This window comes from Equus przewalskii, chromosome 5, assembly GCF_037783145.1.
Source record: "Equus przewalskii isolate Varuska chromosome 5, EquPr2, whole genome shotgun sequence".
NCBI classification, from domain to species: domain Eukaryota; kingdom Metazoa; phylum Chordata; class Mammalia; order Perissodactyla; family Equidae; genus Equus; species Equus przewalskii.
In genome coordinates, this window is record NC_091835.1 from 51,988,435 (window position 1) to 52,012,541 (window position 24,107).

A 24,107-nucleotide genomic window follows, 5' to 3' on the forward strand; every position below is an offset into this window, starting at 1 on the left:
GTCCACGGTCAGAACTACCGCAAACTGAAGAGTCGATGCTTTTCTAAAAGAGACGGCTGCTACTCAGTCCAGCCAACTATCGCCTAACAAGACTGTAGGCACAATGTTATGGGGCTTCTAATCTTTCAAGGATAGACAGAAATCATATTTTTGTGTGAAAATAGTTTAGCAACTGATTTAAAAAAAAAATCTTTTAGATAAAATAAAAATATGTCTGTTGGCTAAATCTGGCTTGCCAGTCAAGTAATTATAATCTCTGCTCTAAAGCATAAATCCATAAATCTAGTAAGAAGAGAGAAAAATGCATTCTAGACACCCCTTATTGAACTCAAATTTCTACAAAGTACAAAAGAAATCAACTATGTGTTATCATGCAACCCATTTAAAGACATATTACCTTAGGGTCCACTTTCAAGTCACAGCAGGTTTTGTAACTAAATTCTTACATGTTTATCTAGAATGAAGAAAAGGGGTTCCTAATCCAGCATTTTCTAGAGCACAAGTAATAAAAAGCCTCAAATCTATACAAGTAAAAATTAAAGGATATTTTTTCAAGTCTTTGTGAAACTAGAAATATCTTTTTATGTCAAATTTGAAATACGTCCTGTTATTGGTAAGGATTATTCCATGATTTAAACAGCATTAATATCTAAAAAGGAAGGAAGCTTATTAAACTCGATAAATTATAATAAAACTAACTAGAAAAATGTTTAAAAATTCAGTTTGTACAAGTCAGTGCTTATAAAACTATCCATTTTGAGAAGATAATTTCTACTTACCTTTTTTGTTTTTGGACCCTAAAGGTTGGAAAAACAAAAGAATTGATAAATTAAAAAAATAATTCAGATATTTTTAACAAAAGTATCATGATTATTAGGATGTTAAAATTAGGAGAAGCCGGGTAGACTATAAGGGAATTCTCTGTACCATCTTTGCAACTTTTCTATAAATCTAAAATTATCTCAAAATAAAAAGTCTTTTAAAAAAAGAATTCAGACAAAGCTACAAACGGGTCTAGGAAAAACTAAAATAAAATAGTTCACCCACTGAAGGATCTTTTATAAACAAATTTTACACTCTTTCTTATGACAGTCACTCAATGACCCATGTTTAATGAAATGCCCTAGAACTAAAAAGAGCAGCAGTCAAAAAGACATTAGTTTAAAGGGTTCCAAAGAACAATAAGTCATTGACTAAGTATTGGTACTAATGTCGAGATGGAAAGTGTGGGAATGGTCTCATATTCTAAAGAAATAGTCTTTCTGTAAAATTATAGATTGTTGATTTTATAGAAAGAGAATATGTTATTTAAAGCAGACAAAGCTCTGATAAAACAATTTTATTCAGCAAGGTCTTAGCAGATCTATTCTTTTTTGGAAATTATTTTGGAAAGCACAGGATTTCAATAAATATTTACAATTAAAAGTATTTTTCAGTAATGTCACTTGCAATTTCCCGATTCCATGTGTCCTTTAGATTTCTGGTAAGGAATTTGTAGGAGATCACATGACTAGGAGATTATGCACTTTCCACACCTGAAGACATATACATGAGAAATCCTAGTTCAAGCCATAAGATTATCACGGTATAAAATATGTTTAAAATGACACAGTGTAGTAGATTACATCTTCTGGAAAAGTGTATATATTTCACTCATTCACTCAGCAGATATTTATTAATGATGTACACACAAGATGCTCTGAGACGCTGGAGATGACATAAAGGGAAATGGTAGGGACTGTGCTCTCATATAATTTTGATGAATAGGTTCCATTTTATCATATTTATTATCATATTATAATATCAATTAATAGTTAACACACTTCCATCTTGAAATAAGTACTATACAGCAGAACATATAAATAGCATTGCCCTATTCTTTTTTTTTTAATTTTTTTTTTGGAGGAAAATTAGCCCTGAGCTAACATCTGCTGCAAATCCTCCTCTTTTTGCTGAGGAAGACTGGCCCCGAGCTCACATCCGTGCCCATCCTGCTCTACTTTATATGTGGGGTGCCTACCACAGCATGGCTTGCCAAGCGGTGCCACGTCCACACCCAGGGTCGAACTGGCGAACCAGGACACCGAAACAGAACGTGCACACTTAACCTCTGTACCACCGGGCCAGCCCACATTGCCCTATTCTTATGCAGACATATTTTAAAGATGGGCAAATTGTCAACTCTCACTAGTGCTTTTAACTCGTTTGGGATAAGGACATATCTTCACCCCACCTGCAAATCCTAAGAACATCATGTAGTACAGTAGTTCTCAAAGTTCAGAGGGCATAAGAATCACCTGCGATGCTTGTTAAAAATGCATATTCCTGGCATAAAAGTATACACACTCACTTCCCTCTCCTCATTGTGATTCAGTAGATGTTGCGGTTTGAACTGTGTTCTCTCAAAATTCATACATTGAAGTCCTATCCCCCAGTACCTCAGAATTTTACTTTATTTGGAAATAGGGTTGTTGACAATGTCATTAGTTAAATTAAGATGAGATCATGCTGGAATAGGGCAGATGTCTAATCCAATATGACTGGTATCCTTATAAAAAGGGGAAATTTGGACACAGACACACACACACGGAGAATGCCGTGTGAAGAATGGAGTTACGTGGCCACAAGCCAAGCAACTGCCAGAATCTAGGAGAGAGGTCTGAACAGATCCTCCCCTAGCACCTGCGAGGGAGCACAGCCCTGCTGACACGTTGATCTTGGACTTCCAGCCTCCAGAATTGTGAGACAATAGATTTCTATCGTTTAAGCCACTTAGTGTACGGTAATTTGTTACGTGGCAGCCCTGGGAAACCAATACAAACAGTAGATCTGGAGTCCAGTTTGTTCCTGGAATGTGCACTTTAACAAGTACTCCAGGTGTGTTAGAAGCAAATGTTCTAGGGACCACATTTTGAGAAACATTCTAGAGGGATCTAAGAAGAAACTCATGTATCCTTTGGAAGTAATAAATAGGTGCTTATTGTTCCCTCTATTTATCAGCAGTTTTACATTGGCTTAAAGTCCATTGACTTTCTGTTCTTCCTGATGTGAATTCTCTCCACTCCCTATTTCTTCCCATCACTTCTGGTGAACTCGTATTCATCCTTTAAAACACAGCTTGAAAAGCATTAGTCTTTCCTTCCTGCATCCACTCCTCCCTCCCTCCAGCCCCAATTTCATCGTTTCCAACTCCTGTCACTCCACTGTAGATACGTGAATTGTTACAATTATAAAGCTGTATTGTAATTTGTTTAGTCTGTCTCCCAGAGTAGGGAGAGACTGTCATATTCATCTTTGTATCCTTGGCTTCCCAACTAGTTGCCAAGCACAAAAAAATGCACTCCATATTTTCACTTAATTAATGAATTAAATAACTAATTACATTTTCCACCTCCTCTAGTCTTAATCATAGGAGACGGAAATCACATTTAAGAAAATCTGAAAGGACATAATCTCATAGCTACATGTTGGCCTGTTCTTGGAGAAGACAAGACAGCCAAGGAGCGCAGAAAAATAAAACGAGAAGCTTTATCATACTTAATAAATTCAGGGCAGGCTGAGTACCTTGAATCACTAAAAAATTCATATTTCCACAAAAGACCACATAAAAAAAACTTCTCAAAGCAGAGTAAATTGCAACAGCTTTTAATTAACTACTGAGGAAGCATAAAAACACCTTTCCGCCAAGCTGCAATGAGAAAGCAATTTAACGGGAACGTGTACCATTAGTGGAAGTTACTAGGTTGGGACAAATTTTTAAGCTTAGCAATAGTGCGAGATTAGGACACCTTCTGGCCGCATCGGCCATCCCCCGTTTGCAGAAACTGGCTTGGGACTCCCACCTGCCATCGAACCCGGGACGGGAAGGCCAAACGTCAGAAGGTCGATCCCCCCCTGGCCCAGGGGAATGGGTTCTTTCCTAAACCGACCTGCTCCCCTCTAAAATATGACCAGCTCTTATTACATCATTAACCCAGGTGAAAGAGAACCAATGCTCGCCCCTTCACCTGTCTCCCCCACTCCACCTGCTCACCATGCTGAGTCAAAACGCCCTCCGCAGCGGACCAACTCAGAGACCAGCGTTGTGAGGAAGACGCTCCCAGGTTGTCAGGACAACAAGCCCCGCCCACCTGCGCCCTAGAGCAACAGCGCCGGTCTTCCGGGCGAGTCTGCGCAGTCGCGCTGGGTTCTTCCGGACGGCGCCCCGCCCCCTTCCCTGACAGGTTGCCCACTCCAACCGCCGCCTGCTTCCCGGTTGACGGACCGAGGAGTCGGAGCGGTCGGAGGCTTTTACGCCTGTGGCGTGCCGCAAAGTGCGTGAGTGCCGCCGCCGGCGCGTTCGGTTCTGTCTTACGGCTCCTGGGGTCTGGAGGCTGTGAAGGATTGTCTAGGAGAGGACCACCGGGTGTGGGGAAGGGATTCTGAGCGTCTTCCTCCGTTCACAGTCTCTCTCCCTATTTCCCTAGGGTGTTGGGGCGAATCTTTCTGTGAGGGCTTCGAGAAGGAACGGGGGCCGCCGGCTACGCGGTCGGGTCAAATGACCGATTCCGGTCGGCCGCCTGGGCCACCAGAGCTTAGACTAGCGGGGGCACGGGGCTCAATTGGCAGTTTAGGTAAAGAGGTAAATAAACTGGCTTCAGGAGGGTTGGTTGTTTTGAAATTAATGACCTTCGGATTCTTCTCCCGGAACATGGCTGTGTTTACTTTCTGTGCAAGGTATATGCCGTTTTTCCTAAGAGCCGCTCTAGACAAGAATTAGAAATGATTTGAAGCAATTCCTGGGTAAAGTGTTCCTTGCAGGTGGATGAAGGTCGCTGAGGCCTAGCAAGACTCAGTAAGTTATTTGCCCAAGGTCACATACTGATGGTACTAAGCAGTCGCACAATGTTCAGAATTTCAGTCTCTTCCCGACATGAAGAGACACTGGCAACTTAGACCAAAAGAAAACTAGAAGAAATTAAGCTTCTCCCAGAGCCTAAATGAATTCTCTGTCCGTTTAGGATCTAGACCCTGTTTTAGCATAAGACATGAAATACTTTAAAATTATTGGCACCATCTCTTCTCTGAATTCTAAATTTATAACGCTCTATCCCAACTCTGTTGATTAAATGTATTTTTAGTAAATAAGTATTACTGACTGAGCTAGTTTCTGTGGGTTAAAGTGTTACTATCCCCGTTGTAACAGAAATCCAGGTTGTGTAATGAGTATTGCATCCCACCTCCAGCTCCCTGGTAGCAAGATAAAAACACATCTTAATGTCAACTTCATATAGAGTTCTAAAGCCGTTTGGTATGGAAGTAAGCTTTTGTTTTAAATTGAACTGCTAATATTTATGATTCAAAACCTGTCAGCTAGGATTGGTGATGGGCCTCTAGGGGAGAGGACTTGCTGAAGCTCTCACTCTGTCTACCTCCCTCCTGGGGACGAGGGATTGCTGTGGATGTGTTAGAACACATGGGACTGTGTTCTGGGGGTCACTGTGCTATATGAGATTATACCAGTGAGCTTGGTTCTCCTCTAGTAAAATTCTCTTACAAGCTGCGTAAGTGTAAGACAGCCCATTTCCTGGTCTCTCTTCTTTACCTTCAGACAGGTGAACATTCTAACCCACTCTGAACATACATAACCATCTCCTTTCAACTCACTTTTATAATCTGGCTTCTAGGTAGGCCTAGAACAAGCTGTATGCCAGCCTTTAGGGGCTAAACCTCTTGGCACCTACCTCTCTGATTACATATCCTTTGGCGCTGACAAGTGTGTTGGAATGAGTTTGCGTGTGAAGGTTTTTAGGCTTAACTGGCTTGGGGAAATGCACTTCATGTGTTTGAGTCAAGTCTACCAGAAGCCAATAAATAATCATCTTGCACTGCCTTTCTTTGCCACTTTTCCTTTTATTGCCATCTGAACTTCATGGGAAAGAGTGATTAACAACAGCTTTGGGCACCGTAAGCTCAAGTAAAATGACAATTCTCACTTAACCCAGGACTGGAGTTGGTTAAGTCTTAACTCAGTCCACAGTCACTGGAAAAAGGCTAGCAATGGGGATTGTACCCTCGCCTACCTTGGCCACCACACACATCCAAGTTCTCAGCATGCTGAGGGACTTCTCTCAGTCCCCAACTCTGGCTCTTTACAAAGAATAGACTTCACGCAGGGCTAAGGAGCAGCCCCAGGTCGCTGCTGCTCTTAAATTGTTCATCAGTTGTGAACCCAAGGAAGCCTATTTCTCCCAAAGGCTAAAATAAACTGAAATGCCTGAAGGTCAACATACAATAATAAAGATAAACTACATTAATTCCTATAAATTAGCATATCAAAGGATGGGACAAATTTACCTTACCACAGCAGTGACTTTTTTGCTGGGTAAATCCTTGTTATACATAATTTCTAAAAAGGGTAGCAGCTAAAAAGGACAATTTAAGCCACATCTCTAAAAGTTTTCACACATTACAAATTGTGAATTAAATAAAGCTGTGCTCTTTGCCAGGAATTAAACAGTCTATAATTTGCAATTTGAAATTATATCTATGTAGATTTAACTTAGAATTATTTTAAAAGCACCTAGTTCTTAAGAGTCATTCTTCAGTAAGATTAAACCAAGTTGGAAAATGGTTCTCAGCCAAAAAAAAAAGTTTTAAAAATGAAATTAGGTGTTGATATAGCAGGTTAAATACACTCTTCTAATTTCACTCTCTTCCAAAACTCCACTAAATCTTCAGTAAAGGGATATAACAATAAATTGGAAAAATGAGAGAGAAGATGACAACAATAAAACTTTGGAAGCCACAGAACAGATGAATGTGACTTAGCATACCAGAAAAGCCCAATTTATATTGCATGATTCTCAAAAAGCACTGTTAACAGGGCCACTGGGATTGGAAATGAAGAATGAAGTAAATTATAGAGGACTAAGTTAAAACGATTTGAGACACACCTCTAAGTGACTGCACCCCTGCCTCCCACAGAAAATTGGAGGTTTATATCTGAACAAAATACTACTAGTCTCTGGACTGTGATGTCCTCAGGCATAGTAAGTACATGAGAACCACTCTGGAAACAAATTAGGTGAATTTGGGTAGACATAATACTGAATGTGTGGCGTCCATTCTTCCACTTTTTCATGTTGAACAGGCAAATCTTCAGAAGACTAGAAGACTCTTCTCTGGGGAATCTGACCAGCCCAAGAGGAACGATCCAAGATGTTGACATCAGAGGTTCCCAATAAAGGCCACTCAGATCACCTAAGTGAAGCTCACTCTGGAAGCTGCAACCATGTATGCAGGTCTTCTAAAAAGCTTTTTTTGGCCTTTCACTTGTGAGAGTGGACAGAAAAGAATTACCAGACCTTAGAGGAAAGCTCAGAAGTATTAGAAGCAAGCAGAAAAAGAGCAACTTGGAGGAAAATAACAGAAAACTGCAAGAAAGCTAATCTGAATGAACTCAAAAAAAACGTTCTTCTACATTGTGTACTTATGTGAGTTAGCTAACTACTAGTAAAAAAGATGATTATACAAGTACTAACAAGGAAGTAATATTGGTTCCCATAGGATTTATTTATGAACTTCAGCAAGAAGTTCTTGCTGGCAGCAGGAGTCTTTCCAGTATATTTTTTAAAAATTTAAAGTAAGTGCTTACATCCAGGGCTCCTTCCGCAGAGAGGCATACCCCCTTTTATGCAGCTATTGACTTGTGGCAGGCTGAACCACCTACCCTGACTACTAAAGGGCAGCCTCGTGGTTTAGATAGATCTCTATTTCCGTGTGTACCTCAGTATCTCCCAGCCCTACTCTTAGCATTTACCAGCATATCTACACTAATTTTTCAAAAGTTTTACTGAGGTATAACTGACATACAATAAACTACACTTTAAAGTCTAAATACAATTTAATAAATCTGACATATTCATACACCTATGTAACCATCACCACAATCATAATAAACACATCCCTCATCCCGATTTTTGTCCTGCCTCTTGATCCCTTCCTGGTCTCCAGCCCCTACCCCTAGTCCGAGGCCACTCTATTATTTTTGAGCATTTTAAACATCTCTATGGTAGTCTCCAGCTGTGCTCAGAGCAATCTTAGCTCTCCAGATACCAATTTCTGTTTTTCATTAGTGCTCTGTTTACAGTTGCATAGGATTTGAGTGGTCTGCCCCCAACCTATTTTCCCCATAAGCCCTGTTATTTTTAATATGTTTTTGCAAGATGAAAGGTTTTTTAGGAATACATATACTTAATCTCAAAGCACCTCCCACAAAAGACTTCCTAACTTCAAAGGGAAAAAAAGAGTAACTTTACAGTGGAGAATCCAAACATTACCTTAATTAAGTGATCAAAATTAACATCAACCATAATGGAGCAAATTGGAATTGTGTCCACCTGTTAGGATGCAATGAAATGAGCAAACCATCAGGTCTATATTTTTTCCCAACCACACAACCTGAATCTGGCTATGAGTTAACATCAAAATGAGACACATGCTACAAAATAAATGGCTTGTGATCTTCACAAGTGTCAAGTTCGTGAAAGTCAAGGATATCCTGAGGAACTGTTTCAGATTGAAGAAAGCTAGAGACATGAAAACTAAATGCAGTGTGCAACCTTGGATTGGATCCTTTTGCTATAAAGGGCGTCTTTGGGACAACTGCCAAAACATGAAGGGGTGTGGATTCAATGGGAGTAATGTAGCAGTGTTAACTTCCTGATTCTAATGGTTGTGTTGTTCTCTAAGAAAGTGTCCTTGTTCATCAGAAGTACACTCTAGAGCAAAGCTGTCCAGTGTGGCAGCAACTAAGCCATTGGTACTGATGAGCACTTGAAATGTGGCTAGTGTGACACATTGAAATAGTATTTTGGATATAAACAAAATACATTATTCAAGTAATTTCACTTGTTTTCTTTTTTAATATGGGCTACTAGAAAATGTAAAATTACATAGGTGGCTGACTATATTTCTATTGGATGGCACTGCAAAGTATTCAGGCTGATGGGATATCATGTTAGCAATTCTCAAATAGTTCAGAAGAAAATGTTATTAGTACTATGTTGCAACTTTTCTGTAAGATTGAAATTATTGCAGAGTAAAAATTATGTTAGGGGCCAGCCTGGTGGCGTAGTGGTTGAGTTCAGGTGTCCGCCTCAGTGGCCAGGGGTTCACAGGTTTGGATCCCGGGCATGGATCTAGCACTGCTTATCAAGCCATGCTGTGACAGTGTCCCATATAAAATAGAGGAAGACTGGCACAGATGTTAGCTCAGCAACAATCTTCCTCAAGCAAAAAGAGGAGGATTGGCAACAGATGTTAGCTCAGGGCCAATCTTCCTTACACACACACAAAACTTATGTTAATGAAGGATATAAAAAAGTATAAAACAGTTTTCTTAGGTCATTGGGAAAATGGAAATTAAAGAATTTTAAGGGAGTTTATAAATGACATTAACATTTACTTTGGGCCTATCATGAACGAAATGCTTATGATGTTAGCAATTTTATGATTTAATTGCCACAAACATAAAACTACTGGGAATTACTTTCTATGTTTAAGCTATCATGGTGCCCTTAAGGAGCTGCCTCTCCCTAGTAGCACTAACAAATTACACTTAAAGCAGCATAATCTATTCCCACTGGACATTGCCTGTTCCTTATGTACCCCCTTATAGGTTATTCACTTGGCCTCATCACCACCAGTGTTATTGCCCATCTACCATTAACTGTGAAGCTGCTTGACTACACACTGGTTCTTCTACTCTAGCCTTTCTTAGATGAGCACCTTTCTAGATTTGATCAGGCCTCTTCTCAACGTCCTCCAAAGGGATCTGGCCTTGCCTTGAAAGCAGGGTAAATATGATCTTCCTTTGACGATAAGGAACTGAGGCTCAGAAAGGTTAAAGTAACTTGTGCAACATTATGCAACCGGGATTCAAATCTAGTTCTCATTTATCCCACTTTGGTAAAAAAGGAAGTACATCTACATATCTATCTCTGACAATCCATTTTCTCTCTCTCATTATCCTATTTCCTTCACAGGACTTGTCACAATTCAAAATTATCTTGTTTGCTTATTACAGCTCCCTCAAGAGATACCGCCTCTGTGAGAACAGGTATCTTATCTGACACGTTCATAGCTATATCCCAGTACCTGGAACATAAAAGTGCTCAATAAATATTGAACGGAAAAAAAAAAAGTGAGCATTTTCCCAGTCTGTAAAATCTTTTTTCTTTGCTTCTTTTTTAAGACTACAATACGGTTATTTGCAAAAATTTTTCCTTTTCTTTAGGTGTGTTATGTATAAAAGTGGATACTTTCTATGATAAATGAAAATGGCCAATTCTTTAAGAGGAGAAGTATTGAATCTTTACAAAAATGTAAGTAATTATATTGCCAGTTTTATAAATGTTATTATATGACATGGATTGTTTAGAAATACATAATCTTTCTTTTTTAAGCTGCTGTATCTTGGACGAGACTATCCAAAAGGAGCAGACTATTTTAAAAGGCGTCTGAAGAATGTTTTCCTTAAAAACAAAGATGTGAAGGACCCAGAGAAGATCAAAGAACTTATTGGACGGGGTGAATTTGTAATGAAAGAGCTAGAAGCCTTATACTTCCTTAGGAAATATAGAGCTATGAAACAACGCTATTATTCAGATACCAACAAAACTAACTGACCATTATGACTATATAATTTGACTGAAAATCAGTGCCAGTTGTTTATGTCTACCAAATATTATAAAAATAATCCTAACTTAAAATGGCAAGATATGTCATGTAAAAAAATATCTGAGCTGCCTTATGTGAGTTTCAAATTCTCTTCATACAGAGCTTTATCAGCAACCCTTTATGCTAATTTTTTATATTAAAATAGCAATTTACCTACACAAATTGCTAAATACCAATTATAAATTAATGTGCACCAAATTTTGAATGAAAATATAATATACTTAAAGTACATTTTTTAACTAACAGGTTTTCGCCACTTATTCTTAGTCCATTTCTCCATTTTGCTGGCGAGAATGCCATTTAATGAACATTTAACTAAGCAAAATAATTTCTTGCATACTTATTCCCCTTAACTTTTGAAGGAGTACCTTATTTTTGACCCCATTTGGTACATTAGCAGCACATTTTCAAGGTTCACTACAAAACAAATAGCACCTGGTAATGATTTAAGTGCAGTTCTAGAAATAATAATACGTATAGAGTAAGATTACTTCTGAACTTGAAATAGCCTGCCAACGACTTGCATTACACACATACCTATTTAATTATTTCCATTATTAATTTTGCTGCTGGCTCCCTTTGGGCCTTAAAACAGATCACCTGTTGTGTATCAATTACCTTCTTTGATAAAAGTAATAAATAATGTTACTCTTTTCTTTTGTCATCAAGACAGATCTGTTTTGCATCTACTTGTAATGGGTTTACATGACAATGAACCTAAACTTAACCTGGTTTTAAGTTTAAGCAAACACTTATAATCTTTACATAATGTTCACAGCACCTTCCATAAATAAAGAATATTTCTAATTTACAAGCTGCAAAAAAGATTCACTGTTATACTATAGTGTCTGTGGCTTATAAACTATTCCATATCAATTGGGGGAAAATGTTTCAAATTTCCATCAAGAAACACACACTATCATAGTCACCGTAACTATTTTTATTACATTACAATAATTAGGAGCAGTACAGTTCATGACAAAAATATTACAAATTTCAGATCACTTCACAGCACATACTCCTATAAACATTTAAAAGTTAATTTTAATTAAAAGAGTGGTCATTTTTAAATTTAATGTTTGATATGACCAACATTCCTAGGTCAGCGCAACCAAATGATGGAAAACAACTGGATCACACTGCATATGTCCCACAAAAAAAAGCACAATGTACAAAATGTGCATGTTTCAGTTTACACTATACAAAAATAGTTAAAATACATTCCAGGTAAACATGTTACATTAAGAAATAGTACTAGTAAGAAATTGGCACTCAAAGGAAAAATGCAAAAGTATTTTCAACATGAAAACACAAGACAGTGGAAGTGGAAACTTTTGGATAAAAGTTACATAACCCATTTGAGCTCTATGGGGAGGGGGAGCCTCTGTAATTGACATTTCTGCAAGTAATAACTTTGATTTTCCTAAATTTATCTAAGTCACCTATCATCATCCCAAACAGGTACTTAAAACTATTAAACTAAAACAGGTATTAATCTAGTTATGACTATTCTTCAAGAACTGATGTGAATATATCTTTAGAAATAATTTTCATTTTCTGAAGGAATGTAACCAGTTGTATGCTGTTAATTTCTCAATGCAGATTTCATGCTACTCAATACTAACACACAAGTTATTAAATATAAATTCAGCTTTAAAGTAACTGATGGGTTTTTAAAAATCATTAATACATCATTATCAAGAAATTATTACTTTTTGGCAAATGGAAATGACAGAGTTTTATTGCCTACAAAAAAACTGAGTGTGTATATATTGTTGATAAAAAAATGGTTAGAAGAAAAAAGAATCACTGGAATACAAATGAGATGAACTTGTGCAAACTGCAACTTAACATGCCTCACAACATTTACATATTAGGACAAAATTGTGCAATGATGGCAAAGGTTTCCATAACCTACAGAAGTTAGGTTCTAAATTCCTATGCAGTGTGACTCAGTTAAAAGAGAGCCTAGAATTCCTAATTGGGAATATTCATTCAAATTATACTACATACTTCTGCTACATTCTTCCACAAACATGTTAATGGCTAAGACTACGTAATTTAGCAATTTTTCTCAACTTTAACATGAGGATTTTTATCTTTAAGGCTGTAATAATTAGATAACATTTATATTATTTCTAGGATTATCTCCCCTTTTAAAATCTCTAGAAAAACAAACCTTTTGTCAAACCATTCAAAATTCACATAATAAAGCATAATTATCACTGCCTTAAAAAAACAATTACCCAGCTACATCAAAAATTCAAGAGTCCTAAAAACCCCTTCAGTTATGCACTGCGATTCCTTTAATATGGCCCTTTCTTTCTCTTGTATAGAAACAAGAGGAAGTACTACATAGGTCTTAACACCCTACCTAATGTTCCATAAACCTGTAGTTTAGCATTTCAGAAATCATATTGATTTTTACCCAGAAGTTTCCTTTTCTGTGAATTAGTTAGGCATCTATTTAATCATATCCAGACAAACAAAACTATTTTAGAATTCAATATTTAATTTTAAAAGTCTATTTTAATTACTTATACAAAGAGACCAACTAGAATATTACACACTTGGGAATTTTAATATTATTAGCTGACATACAACTTAATGTGTACTATAACTGTCCCAAGAGAATCACATAATTATGCCAAATAAAACACAATATAATCAAGTTTACTCCTTTAAAACGATGAAGTAAAGTGATTTATATAAAGTAGTTACATAGGAATCAGAGCACAACAATTATTTTAGAAGTAGAAGAAACCTTAAAGACTAAATCCCTTCTTTGCAAAGCTAAAATATGCATTGTTATCTCTGGGTCATGTGCCAAACGTCTCACCAGGATATTACAGACCACTGTAGAATGTAAGCACTACTTAAGGATAGAGAGTATGTCCCTTGTTTGGGGATACCATAACATCCCCAGTGCCCTGTGTAGTGCATGGCATCTAGTAGGCACTCAAATATTTGTTGAATAAATGAATTCTGCTAAAAAGCAAGCTTTATTAATTAAATTTTAAAGGATTTTTCATTGTAAGATTTTAGGTATTAAAACAATGGAATATATCATCCCAGGGCTAGTCCCAGTTGTAGATTACCTAAGGAATTCCTGTAGCACTATCTTTACTGAATTCTCCTTCCACTGGATAGGGTTCTGTCTACTCATAGCAGATATGAAATTCCCACTTAGTCACTAATGGACCAGGCAGCAAAGAGATGATGTTCAAAGGATCAAGATTAAATTGGTACAGTTACCACCTGAAAATCAGCTATTAGGTCAAATCCGATTATAGTATCTGTCAGATTATGTTGAGTGTGAGGAAATAAGATGTAGTCATTTTGATTTGACTTGTTGGGAAGCCTTCATGGAGATATCCAAAGCAGCAATAAATCATGAGGTTAGGGGAATTAGAAGTATTAAAAGAAAAAGCTTCAAGTCACAGGGCATGTAGAAGGGTAGGCAGGCAAGATGACACTAATGTGAGAGAGGAGTCCTGAAACTAGAGAATGGATATTCAAAAACAAACTTCACCTCTTGCACAATTTTGCCTAAGACTGGCAGTGATGACAATAACAGGTAAAAAGTTACAGATTGTGCTGAGATTGACAAACAGGTTTATCCTTATGTAAACTGCATGTAAATCACATAGTAGTAATGCTAGATACAGCTTTTGAGATGACTTCTTTTAACATGAAGAAATGGACAGTAAGTGAAATCGGAGTTGTAAAAGACAACTAGAATCTAAGTCACTTTCCTACTAATCCAGTGATATTTTCACCTCAACATACCATCTCACTTCAAATATTTTAAAATAAGTAACATTTTAAATGCATTGAAAGAATCATTTTGTTAATATTAATTTATCTATTTTTAAGCATTACAGATTCTTAAATATGGACCAGACTTGTAAAGTGTTTATGAAATGTTACTTTAGCCAGTGTAAAGAGAACTAGGCAATACTAGAGATTTTGAAACTTTTTGATTTCACTGTTTAAAAAAAGAATTAAAGTCTTGCCATTCCCCACCCCAAAATCTCATTTAAAATAATTTTTTTTTAAAGTTCTGTTGTATTTTTTTTAAACAAAAGTGATGTTCCTGATCTGTCAGCAGGACCACCACATAGTGAGAATGTATCTTGCTGAGCCATCTACACTCTCTCCTAGTCCCCAATTCTGACCATCGGGAAATGCATGACAACAGTGGAAGCCCACAGGGGTGCAGTCCATACTGTGAAACTCTCAGTGAAGCTCAAAGGTTCACACACGGCCTGGCCTTGCAACCTTGGTCTCTTCAACACCTACCAAGCTAACTGGCCCAAATAATCTTTAACATCACTACTAGAATTAAAACTATTTTCAAAGACGGAAGTTCAAGAAAAGATTTAAAGTTATGCTAAGAAAGAGCAATCGACACAGGGAGACTATAATTAATTCCTATGAGAATTTTTTATACATGTTAAAATTTTTTCAATTATTACAAAAATTTAGTAGCATGTAAATATAGCCCCCAAAATGGTTGCTATAATCCTCATTACATACTGGGTCTGCCTTAACAGGAAAAGCTATTCAGAGTATTATAGGAATTTATCTAATATGGAAAGTAAATGGCCTTTTACTATTTTCCATCGCCTTGTATTTTTTTCCCATTTTTTCCCTTTTTATAGAAAAAATATAGTATTTTTGGGAGCATGACATGTAGCAGTGGAAAGAGGGAGAAAAACCTTTGTGAAAAGTGTAACTTTACATTCATTAAGGGTGACTGAAATTATAGGACATGATGCCTACAAGATGATCTACAGGAAGCCCATAAATTCATGTTCCCTCAATGTTTCAGGAAAACCAATCAGGAAATCTCAACTGAAGTTATAATTAGTAATTAATCCATGTATGCGACTAGATAAAACACAGAATAGGGATGATTTGAAAGCTTCATTAATTTGTTTCACACCAAAGTTCACAATTGGTAAGAAAAATAGGAAGTAATCAACTGCATGCACCAAAAACCCCAAGACAGAAATCTCAGGTATTCAGTTTCTTTTTCACAGGCATTGCTAGTTCAAAAACCAAAACTCAGGGAATACTGGCACTTAGAGGAAAAAAAGTTTCCACTGTCATTTTAAAATAAGCATTCAAGATAAAAGCTAACAGTTTGGATGGAGCAGAAAGAAAATTAGGTAATGCTAAAACAAATGCTAATAATTTAGTGTAATGTACAAAAATTACCACTTTTACTTAAGTATGCCTTAAGAAAAAAGTACAAATTGTATTTACATAATTATACACTTTGTCTTTGACTTCTTTTTCTTCTTTTTACCATCTTTGCTCATTTTTTCTTTATGTTTTCGAATTTCTCGAACTAATGTATAGAAGGCATCATCAACACCCTGAAAAATACATAACAAGTATTAAATTGTGAATATATATGATGGTTTGAGGTATACAGATAACAGAAAGTATATATTACTAATGAAAACAATACTGAGAAAGAATAAGGACATTTTATATTTCTCTTTAGGCAACTGAATATAAGACTTTTAGGATTCTTAAATGTCTTCTTCATTGATATTTTGTGAACATTATAAATAAGGCCACTGATTTTCACAAAAGGCAATGAAAATCAATGGCACAGAATCTTACGTAAGCTTAACAAATGACTTTTCCCCAGAACTTAATTTGCTACTAATTTTTCCCTATTGGTACACCTCAGTCACCAAAATCCAAATGCACCTGTGTGTGTGTGTATGCATGAACAGGTATTTACACTTAATTATCCCTGAGTTCCTAAACATTAGATATAAGCCATGCAAGTATACTATTTTCATAAATATTCACAGTAACAATATTTGAGTTCTGGTTCAAAACTTATTTTAAATCCATTAGATTTAAATAATTACCAAGAAGTAAACAGTATTTGAATACACTTTCAGTCTTCAAGTAATATATATTAAGGCATTAGTTTCCATTCATATACTTATCATATAAGAAATAAATTTAAAGTGATCCCAACACAAGACACACTACTTTGAAAAATGTAGTATCTCTGATATGTGGAGAAATGAGCTAAATCAATGGTGTAGTCTACCAACTTGGAGAAGATTCTCCTGTATTTATTATTGTTTTAGTTTCTGTTGAGTATACTAAGTATTCAAAAGCTTGCCATATAAGCCAAATGCTGTATCTTCAAAGAAATTTCCATTAGGTCATTTTGGTCTACATCTATTTATGATCAAAGCAAGGCATCTAACTCAGTAATAACTGAAAGTGATTTCAAATCAGAATAATTTTCAACCTGATAATTCATAAAGTGAAAAATGGTGCTCTCAAAGCCATAGCAGGACAGTGGATTTTAACCCTTCAATACTTAAATTATACAAGATCCACACATAAGTCGATTTTTGCCATGTCCCCGTTAAAAAGCTAATTAAATATAAAAGCAAAATAAAAATTAAAGAAAAAATATCCTCTATGTATTTTAAAATCTGTTCCACTGAGTAGTAACTACTAAAAAGAAAAAGCCTGTTAACCTAATGTTCTCAAACCTAGACACTAGAGGGAGTCTTAGGAACAAATACCCAACGAAGTCGTATAAATCAAGCCACTTTAAGAACAATGACAATTGGGTTTTTACTCATTTAATCACCTCTGTTGAATATTCATATAAACACAATCATTTCATTAAGTTATATTATCTTGAAAATAATTTAAAATTTAAAAATTTAACAGTGATATGATTTCTCCTTTACTGCATTACTAAGATCTTCCACAATTAATATTTCAAAATAACAAAATTAATTCAGAGCATTTTCATTCAAGTTACAGATAACTACTTTTTACAACAGATCTAAAATTTAGAAAAGTACTACCAATATTTTTAAAGAAGTAAACAGAGTAAGAGTGAGAGGCCTTGCTCACATTTAAACAAACAGTTGTAGGATAAAAACCAGCATTACTGATTTGAACACAAGTGAAAAAAAGTCCCAATAAAGTCCAAAACTGTACTCATTGATATTCCCCACTTTCTGATATCATTACTGATACAATGTAAACACTGCTTTTGTATGACCCAAAGGAGAAAGGAAAACCGATAAGATGTAATTTCTCAGCAATACATATATATATATATATATGTATATATCTCAGCAATATATATATATATAAACCTTCATGCTAACCTTAACACAGAGATTGAAAAGCTTCCCATGATAGAATAAAGAATAATTATTTTATAGCTCACCAACCTTGACTAATTTATAATTATAAACCCTTAGAATGGGATGCAATCTTAAAAGAGGATCTAATCCAACTTGCCCACCCTCCACAGATTCCCTTTGATCCCACATCTTTATGTTGTCTACTCCATTTCAACTGCTTTTAGAAGGAAGAAAAATGTCAATGGTACTAAAATAGTGAAGCAGATAAAATGAAAAACCATGATATGGAAATAGAGAAGACACACTCTAGGTGAAAACAATACACAAGTATTTAGGAGAGAGTGAAGACAGAATTTGATAACATTACCCTTTTCTAAGATCCTGACAAATACTTTAGGTTCCTATTGCACTGAACTCTTCCTTTCTATATAATCTTATTAAAATTAAATAATTTCAATGATTAGGGAAATGTAACAATTAATCAAAAGCAGGCAGTGAATTCCTTCTTTTCATATGGGAACTAGTCATTCTCATACACACATAAAAGGACAAAAGTAGTATCCCAGTAATTATTTTGTTTAAACTCATCCATTTTAGGACTAAGAAAAATTAATTTGTATATATTTATGGTAGTCAAATTAATTTTGTACCATTATTTAAAATTTTAAGTATTATCAAGTATACTGTTTTCTTTATATAAATGCTATCCATATCCACTAAAAAAAAGGATTCCATTCATCATGCCGAACAATGATTCAACATTCACACTACATAGTCACTGAAAATATAGTTTGCACAAGTTAGAAATTTTAGAATAGTATATGCTTCCACCTTTGTTTTAAATAAAAATTAAAGCATGAAACTTAATTTATTCTAAATAGTTCTACTTTAAAAATCATCTAGGAGTAAGACAATAGGAGGAGAAAATTTAAAAAACATCATTTAAATCTGGTCATGGCTACTTTTATTTCAAAAGTTTAACTTTTCAAGTTGCATTATAATGTTAAATTTACCACAACTTCTAAATTAAAATATTGCTTTACACAATGACACTCAAAAAATACTGTTCATAAATCTCAGTAAAAATTAATGCCAGTCATGCTTTGTGTCATCTTCCGAGTTTAACAGATTAGTATACCACATAATATCTACTATTCAGATGTATTTTTTATACTTTTGGGAGATACATTATTTATTTCAGACCTTAAATTCATATAATAAAGAATACAACCTTTAATTTAAGCAGAATAAACGATATCCTATCATTTTATTTCATGTTCTCACAGAACATATACTACAAACAATATGCATCAAAATCTTAAGCTTTGGCATGAACTTCATGGCATCTATTGAGTGAAATATTTTCTGAGCAAGACTCAATTTAATATGGGTTGGTTAAAAAGGAAACTGAGATATTCCACTCAATAAATCCAAACAGGGAGCTACTAAATGCCAGGAACCTCGTTAGGCCATGGGCATGCAAAAATTAAAAACCTATGATTCTGACTCTCTAAGATTCTACTGTACAGGAATAAGACATAAGAGAGGTTATTTCAATTTAACATGGTAAGTACATAACAGTTAACAGTATACTGGGAATACACAGGAAGGGCATTATGACCAATATAAGGGTTTAAAGAAAGATTCTTCAAGAACAGGGGACTGAAGAATCATGAAAGAGTGTTAGCTAATTAATATGACTAGGGGATGAGAATATTGGCATTCCAAACAAGAGCAACAGCCAAGACTCAAGAGAATGTAAGAAATAACATGGCGTTTATTTACATAAAGACAAAAAATTTCAGACATGGAGTTTTTAGAAATAAAGCCAAAGGCTGGAGGTATAGGAAGGTATTAAGAGCCATACATAAGATGCTATGAAACTTGAGATGTTATTCCATAGGTAACAGGAAGTTAGTGACTGGCTTTAAAGATAAGAGAATGACATTTCTTTCAAGTGTCTCTCTCTGGTTGCACTGTGAGTGAAGGTGGCAAGAGGTACACCAAATATGAGGTTATAATAGTCCTAGCAAGAAATGATAGGGGTCTGAACAAATGATGTGATGAGAGTTAGAATGTAACATCATTGGAATTTATGACTGACTCCAAATAGGGGTGAAAAAGAGGGATGTAGGAGTCATCCCAAGACTCCCAGATTTGTCACTTGGGTATAAAAAAGAGATGTTGATGCCACCAAGTTAGAGTACACAGGCAGAACAAATATTTGCTTGTGGAATGTCCAAAAGAAAAAATATGTGGTAAGAATGGCCCTTTCCCACTGTCTGGGCCATTCAACCTTACAACTCTATGGGACTTCTTATATATTTTCTTCCTACATCCTATGATGAATGTAATCTATAACTATCAAAAGTGTCTCGGGGCCGGCCCCGTGGCTGAGTGGTTAAGTTCACACGCTCCGCTTCAGTGGCCCAGAATTTCACAGGTCCTGGGCGCAGATCCTGGGCGCGGACACAGCGCCACTCATCAGGCCATGTTGAGGCGGCGTCCAACATGCCACAACTAGAGGGACCCCACAACTAAAATATACAGCTATGTACTGGGGGGATTTGGGGAGAAAAAGCAATTTAAAAAAATTTTTTTAAAGAAAAAAAACCTCTCATTTATAATATCCAGTAGATTAAAAATAAATGTACTAATTATGAAAACAAAACACAAGTTTCTGGTCTTTTAATACTTCAAACTAAAATCCCACACCTAAGTAGCTTTAAAGAGGTTGCTACTTTGTTACCTTTGAAAGACATCTGCTTTCTGCCAAAATTAATAAGCTGAACTTACCAGATTACATTACAATGCATTTTTTAATTTTCACACAGCCAGGAGTCTTTTCTTCTTTGCTGATTTTTTTCAATCTGTATTGTCGGATCTCTCTCACCAATGTATAAAAAGCATCCTCCACTCTCTGCATTGTAAAACACAACTTCTTTAAAGTCTGTTTCATTGGTAATAGTAATTTATTGGGATAGCCAGCCATGTGCAAGAAGTTTGAAATTATGAGCTTTGAGAATTTTTTAAAAAATAGACATCAGATTGTTTGAATATAACTGGGGATGTAGTTTTAAAATATGGGCTTGAATCCTGGTTTGTTCTTTAAAATCAGTTTTGTTTTGTAATGGAATTAGAATTTTTTTTAAAAAATTTTAATTAGGAATTAGGGGAGATTATGAAAAACCTAAATACATGTATGAGTATCTATGTATCAATTAATGCAATCATCTTAGTTTACTAGGCATGAAATTAAAGCCTAAGCTGAAATTTAAATTATTTCTTTGACTTAAGGAAAACAAATGCTTTATGTATCACTGATCCCCATTGCATTACTCCTCCTGCCCCCACCCTGTGTGGGGAGTGAGAAGAAAAATGGTACGAAAGGGATGTTCAACTTTTGTTAAAAGAACAAAATATAAAAAGAACCTCAAAACAAAGCTGGATGGAGAGACTGGAATCTTGAGTTCTATCTTTAATTACAACACTAACGAGTCTATTTCTAGGGTCCACACTGGGACTTTTGTAGATGAATAATTACATTATTTAAATAAAAATGATAAACGAGGGTTGTTTATCATAAAATATGAAAACATCATGAATTGTTGAAAATACACACACAAAATAATAGCAATGCATTTTTTTTTTTTTGAGGAAGATTAGCCCTGAGCTAATGTGCTGCCAATCGCCCTCTTTTTGCTGAGGAAGACTGGCCCTGAGCTAACATCCGTGCCCAGTGCCCATCTTCCTCTACTTTATATCTGGGATACCTGCCACAGCATAGCTTGCCAAGCAGTGCCATGTCCGCACCCGGGATCCGAACCGGAGAACCCCGGGCGTCTGAAGCAGAACGTGCAAACTTAATGGCTGCACCACCGGGCTGGACCCAGCAATGCATTTTGTATCCTTATTACAAGTCTTAAAAATAATTTTTAGAAGAGTATCCAATTATACTGGCTTCACAATTTCTATTCTAATTTAAGTACTCTAAAGGGGAAAAGGGACTTCTCCTGCTTAAGGCTATGGCAAGAATGCTATGATAATAAACACAATCATACATGTATGTCCATATGGAGATCAACAAAGTTTTTAATGTCTTCTCTAGTCCAAAAAATTAGGCAGGAGCCAAAGGGGACACAGTGTTTAGTTAACTGTACTGCCGGTTTGTCCAGAAAAACATACCACCAAAGTAGAAGCTGACCTCTAAAAGAGAAATGCACACAAATATTAATCTATATGTAGTACAAACTAAAAGATGTAATATTTGCGTTCATTCTTCTAAAAGGAAGACATAAGTGTTTAGGAAAGCTGGTATATTTTACTGCACTCTTAATTTTAAGCTTAATCTGTTCTTTTAATTTTAAGGATGAATTACTCACTATGGGGATTGGCATATTTTAACTCTCTAGGATTAGTAATATCAGTCTTTCTATGAACTCAATGTGACAAAATGGACCCAGCACATTAAAAGCTAATAAAAAGTGTGATCTGTAGGGGGGTTTTTGTTGGTTTTTTTTTTTTTTTTTTTGCTCAGGAAGATTCACACCCTGGGCTAACATGCTCTGGTGATCATCTGCTTTCTATGTGTGAGCTGCTGCCACAGCATGGCCACCAACAGATGAGTAGTGTAGGTCTGTGCCCTACAATGGAACCCATGCCACCAAAGTAGAGTACAACAAGGTTATTAGGCAACTGGGGCTGGCCCTGATTTGTAGTTTTAAATTCAATCAGGGACAGAGAATCAGCCATTTGCTGCTAAGACATAATTTTTGCATGCAGAAGTCATTGCACATCCATTGTCTAGACATCTCAATTCTTTAGGGTATATTAATTTTTGTAAATCTGAAGACTATATTAAGAACTGCTTCATTAGAGTTTGTTAATTTACCTTTAAAGTAAAACTTTAATTTAAATTCATACAATTAAGTTTCAGTTAAGAAGTAGGCATTTAAATAAGTTGATTATATATTAAAATGTACATCTCAAATTACTTATATACCCAGTGATATATTTCTATTCAGCTATCTAATACAAAAATCATTATAGCCCCAGAAAATTTGCAACTTATTTTTAACAGAATCAATTTAATCAACTAGCTAGCGAAGCCAACTAGAAAACAGGCATTTAACCATTTTCTGAAATCATTAAATATGTTGGTACTTTAAATTAGACAGCCACTTGTACCTGTACATAAAATTTTTAATATTTTATATTTATCATTAATTCTCAAGAAGACAGGGTTTATTTTCACTTATACGTCCTTGAAAAAAATTATATATTAGATTCTCACTATAAGATAATTTAAGGCATAAAAATGACTCTTGTAGAGCATGTAAAATGTAGAGCATGAGCTGGCATTTAAGATATTTTCACAAATTATTCTCTTTCAATTTGAAAATCAATTCAAGAAATTAAAATATATACATATAAATAAGTAAAACAAACCAGGTAAAAGCTCATATTTTTTAAGACTGTAAACTTTTATTCTTGTTTAAAAAAAGAGTTATGAGGTCAATGAAGAAGGACTAAAACATGCTATGAGGGGGGAAAAAACAGGGTTTTGGTCCTCTACTAATTTAGCAGAAGCAAATTTTGATTGTGACTTATTTCTAAAATCAGTTTGAACATGTCTGCTTTTTAAATGTGCACATCCCCATCACCAATATCAGAATATATGATTTTTGTTTCCAGCAATGCAGAGAGAATTGGAAGCCAAGAGTTAAGAGAGACTACTACCCACCACCAACAATCAGTATTAGGACCTCCGTGGCTAAGATAATTAACAACACTGAGAAATAGTTATTCCAGAGTGACTTTTTTCATTTCTTACTTTTACTAATAGGAAATTTAAATTAGATTTTAAAGAGTCAGTTATTTACCATATTTTCTCAGACTTAAATTCCTTATTTCTTGATAATATGCTTTGAAATCATACAATCATCAACAGAACATTATTTATCCTACATATACCTCAAACCACTGGTACAGAATGCTGGTTTCATATTCCAAAATTTGCAGGTAATTTTTAAAGATAAAGTGTAGCCGAAACAGATATTTAATACCCCCTGTGGCTAGTCACTAAGCTCTTAACTGGCACTCGATTTATTCTTGAGATATGGCTTGTTGCCACATATATTCCTTTTCAAACATCACTTATTAAACCTTAAGAACAAGTTTGAAAATATTTATGGAGGAACAAAACTGCACAAGTTTATATATGTAGAATTTTTT

General features: G+C 35.4%; 3 protein-coding genes across 22 annotated transcripts in view; 1 reads left to right on the plus strand and 2 right to left on the minus strand.

Annotated features, from left to right (window-relative positions):
• DNAI7 (dynein axonemal intermediate chain 7) overlaps positions 1 to 4,251 on the minus strand; it is a 76,492-nt gene extending 72,241 nt beyond the window's left edge. For 4 of the 10 annotated variants that reach the window (XM_070619330.1, XM_070619325.1, XM_070619328.1 and 1 more), the window contains exons 1-2: positions 4,034 to 4,129; positions 780 to 797 (exon numbers count right to left, since the gene is read on the minus strand). In XM_070619330.1, coding sequence (XP_070475431.1) covers positions 780 to 797; positions 4,034 to 4,036 — 21 coding nt within the window. In that variant the 5' untranslated portion in view covers positions 4,037 to 4,129. Of the gene's footprint in view, positions 1 to 397; positions 455 to 779; positions 798 to 4,025 lie in introns of all 10 variants that reach the window. The other 6 variants (XM_070619329.1, XM_070619331.1, XM_070619327.1 and 3 more) reach the window with 5 other exon arrangements.
• ETFRF1 (electron transfer flavoprotein regulatory factor 1) lies at positions 4,140 to 11,547 on the plus strand. Of its 8 annotated transcripts, none has more exons than XM_070619338.1 (5): positions 4,187 to 4,313; positions 7,133 to 7,475; positions 10,070 to 10,186; positions 10,280 to 10,367; positions 10,449 to 11,547. In XM_070619338.1, exons 4-5 carry the CDS (start codon positions 10,317 to 10,319, stop codon positions 10,668 to 10,670), a joined length of 273 nt encoding a protein of 90 aa, XP_070475439.1. In that variant the 5' UTR covers positions 4,187 to 4,313; positions 7,133 to 7,475; positions 10,070 to 10,186; positions 10,280 to 10,316; the 3' UTR covers positions 10,671 to 11,547. The 8 variants fall into 8 exon arrangements, with proteins under 8 accessions (XP_008511579.1, XP_008511578.1, XP_070475439.1 ...); XM_008513359.2 differs by having other exon boundaries at positions 7,133 to 7,275; XM_008513356.2 differs by lacking the exon at positions 7,133 to 7,475 and having other exon boundaries at positions 4,175 to 4,313.
• Positions 11,548 to 11,641: 94 nt separating this feature from the next.
• Positions 11,642 to 24,107, minus strand: part of KRAS (KRAS proto-oncogene, GTPase) — a 39,329-nt gene continuing 26,863 nt past the window's right edge. For 2 of the 4 annotated variants that reach the window (XM_070619335.1, XM_070619336.1), the window contains exon 5: positions 11,642 to 16,106. In XM_070619335.1, the coding sequence (XP_070475436.1) occupies positions 15,990 to 16,106 (117 nt within the window). In that variant the 3' untranslated portion in view covers positions 11,642 to 15,989. Of the gene's footprint in view, positions 16,107 to 18,240; positions 18,242 to 20,612; positions 20,794 to 24,107 lie in introns of those variants that run through there. The other 2 variants (XM_070619337.1, XM_070619334.1) reach the window with 2 other exon arrangements.

Bases quoted from the DNA above. Each gene is read 5' to 3' on its own strand.
- ETFRF1 (XM_008513357.2), top strand. From the start codon at position 10,317: ATGAAAATGGCCAATTCTTTAAGAGGAGAAGTATTGAATCTTTACAAA. The intron at 10,368-10,448 runs GTAAGTAATTAT...TTCTTTTTTAAG, and splicing joins TATTGAATCTTTACAAAAAT to CTGCTGTATCTTGGACGAGA.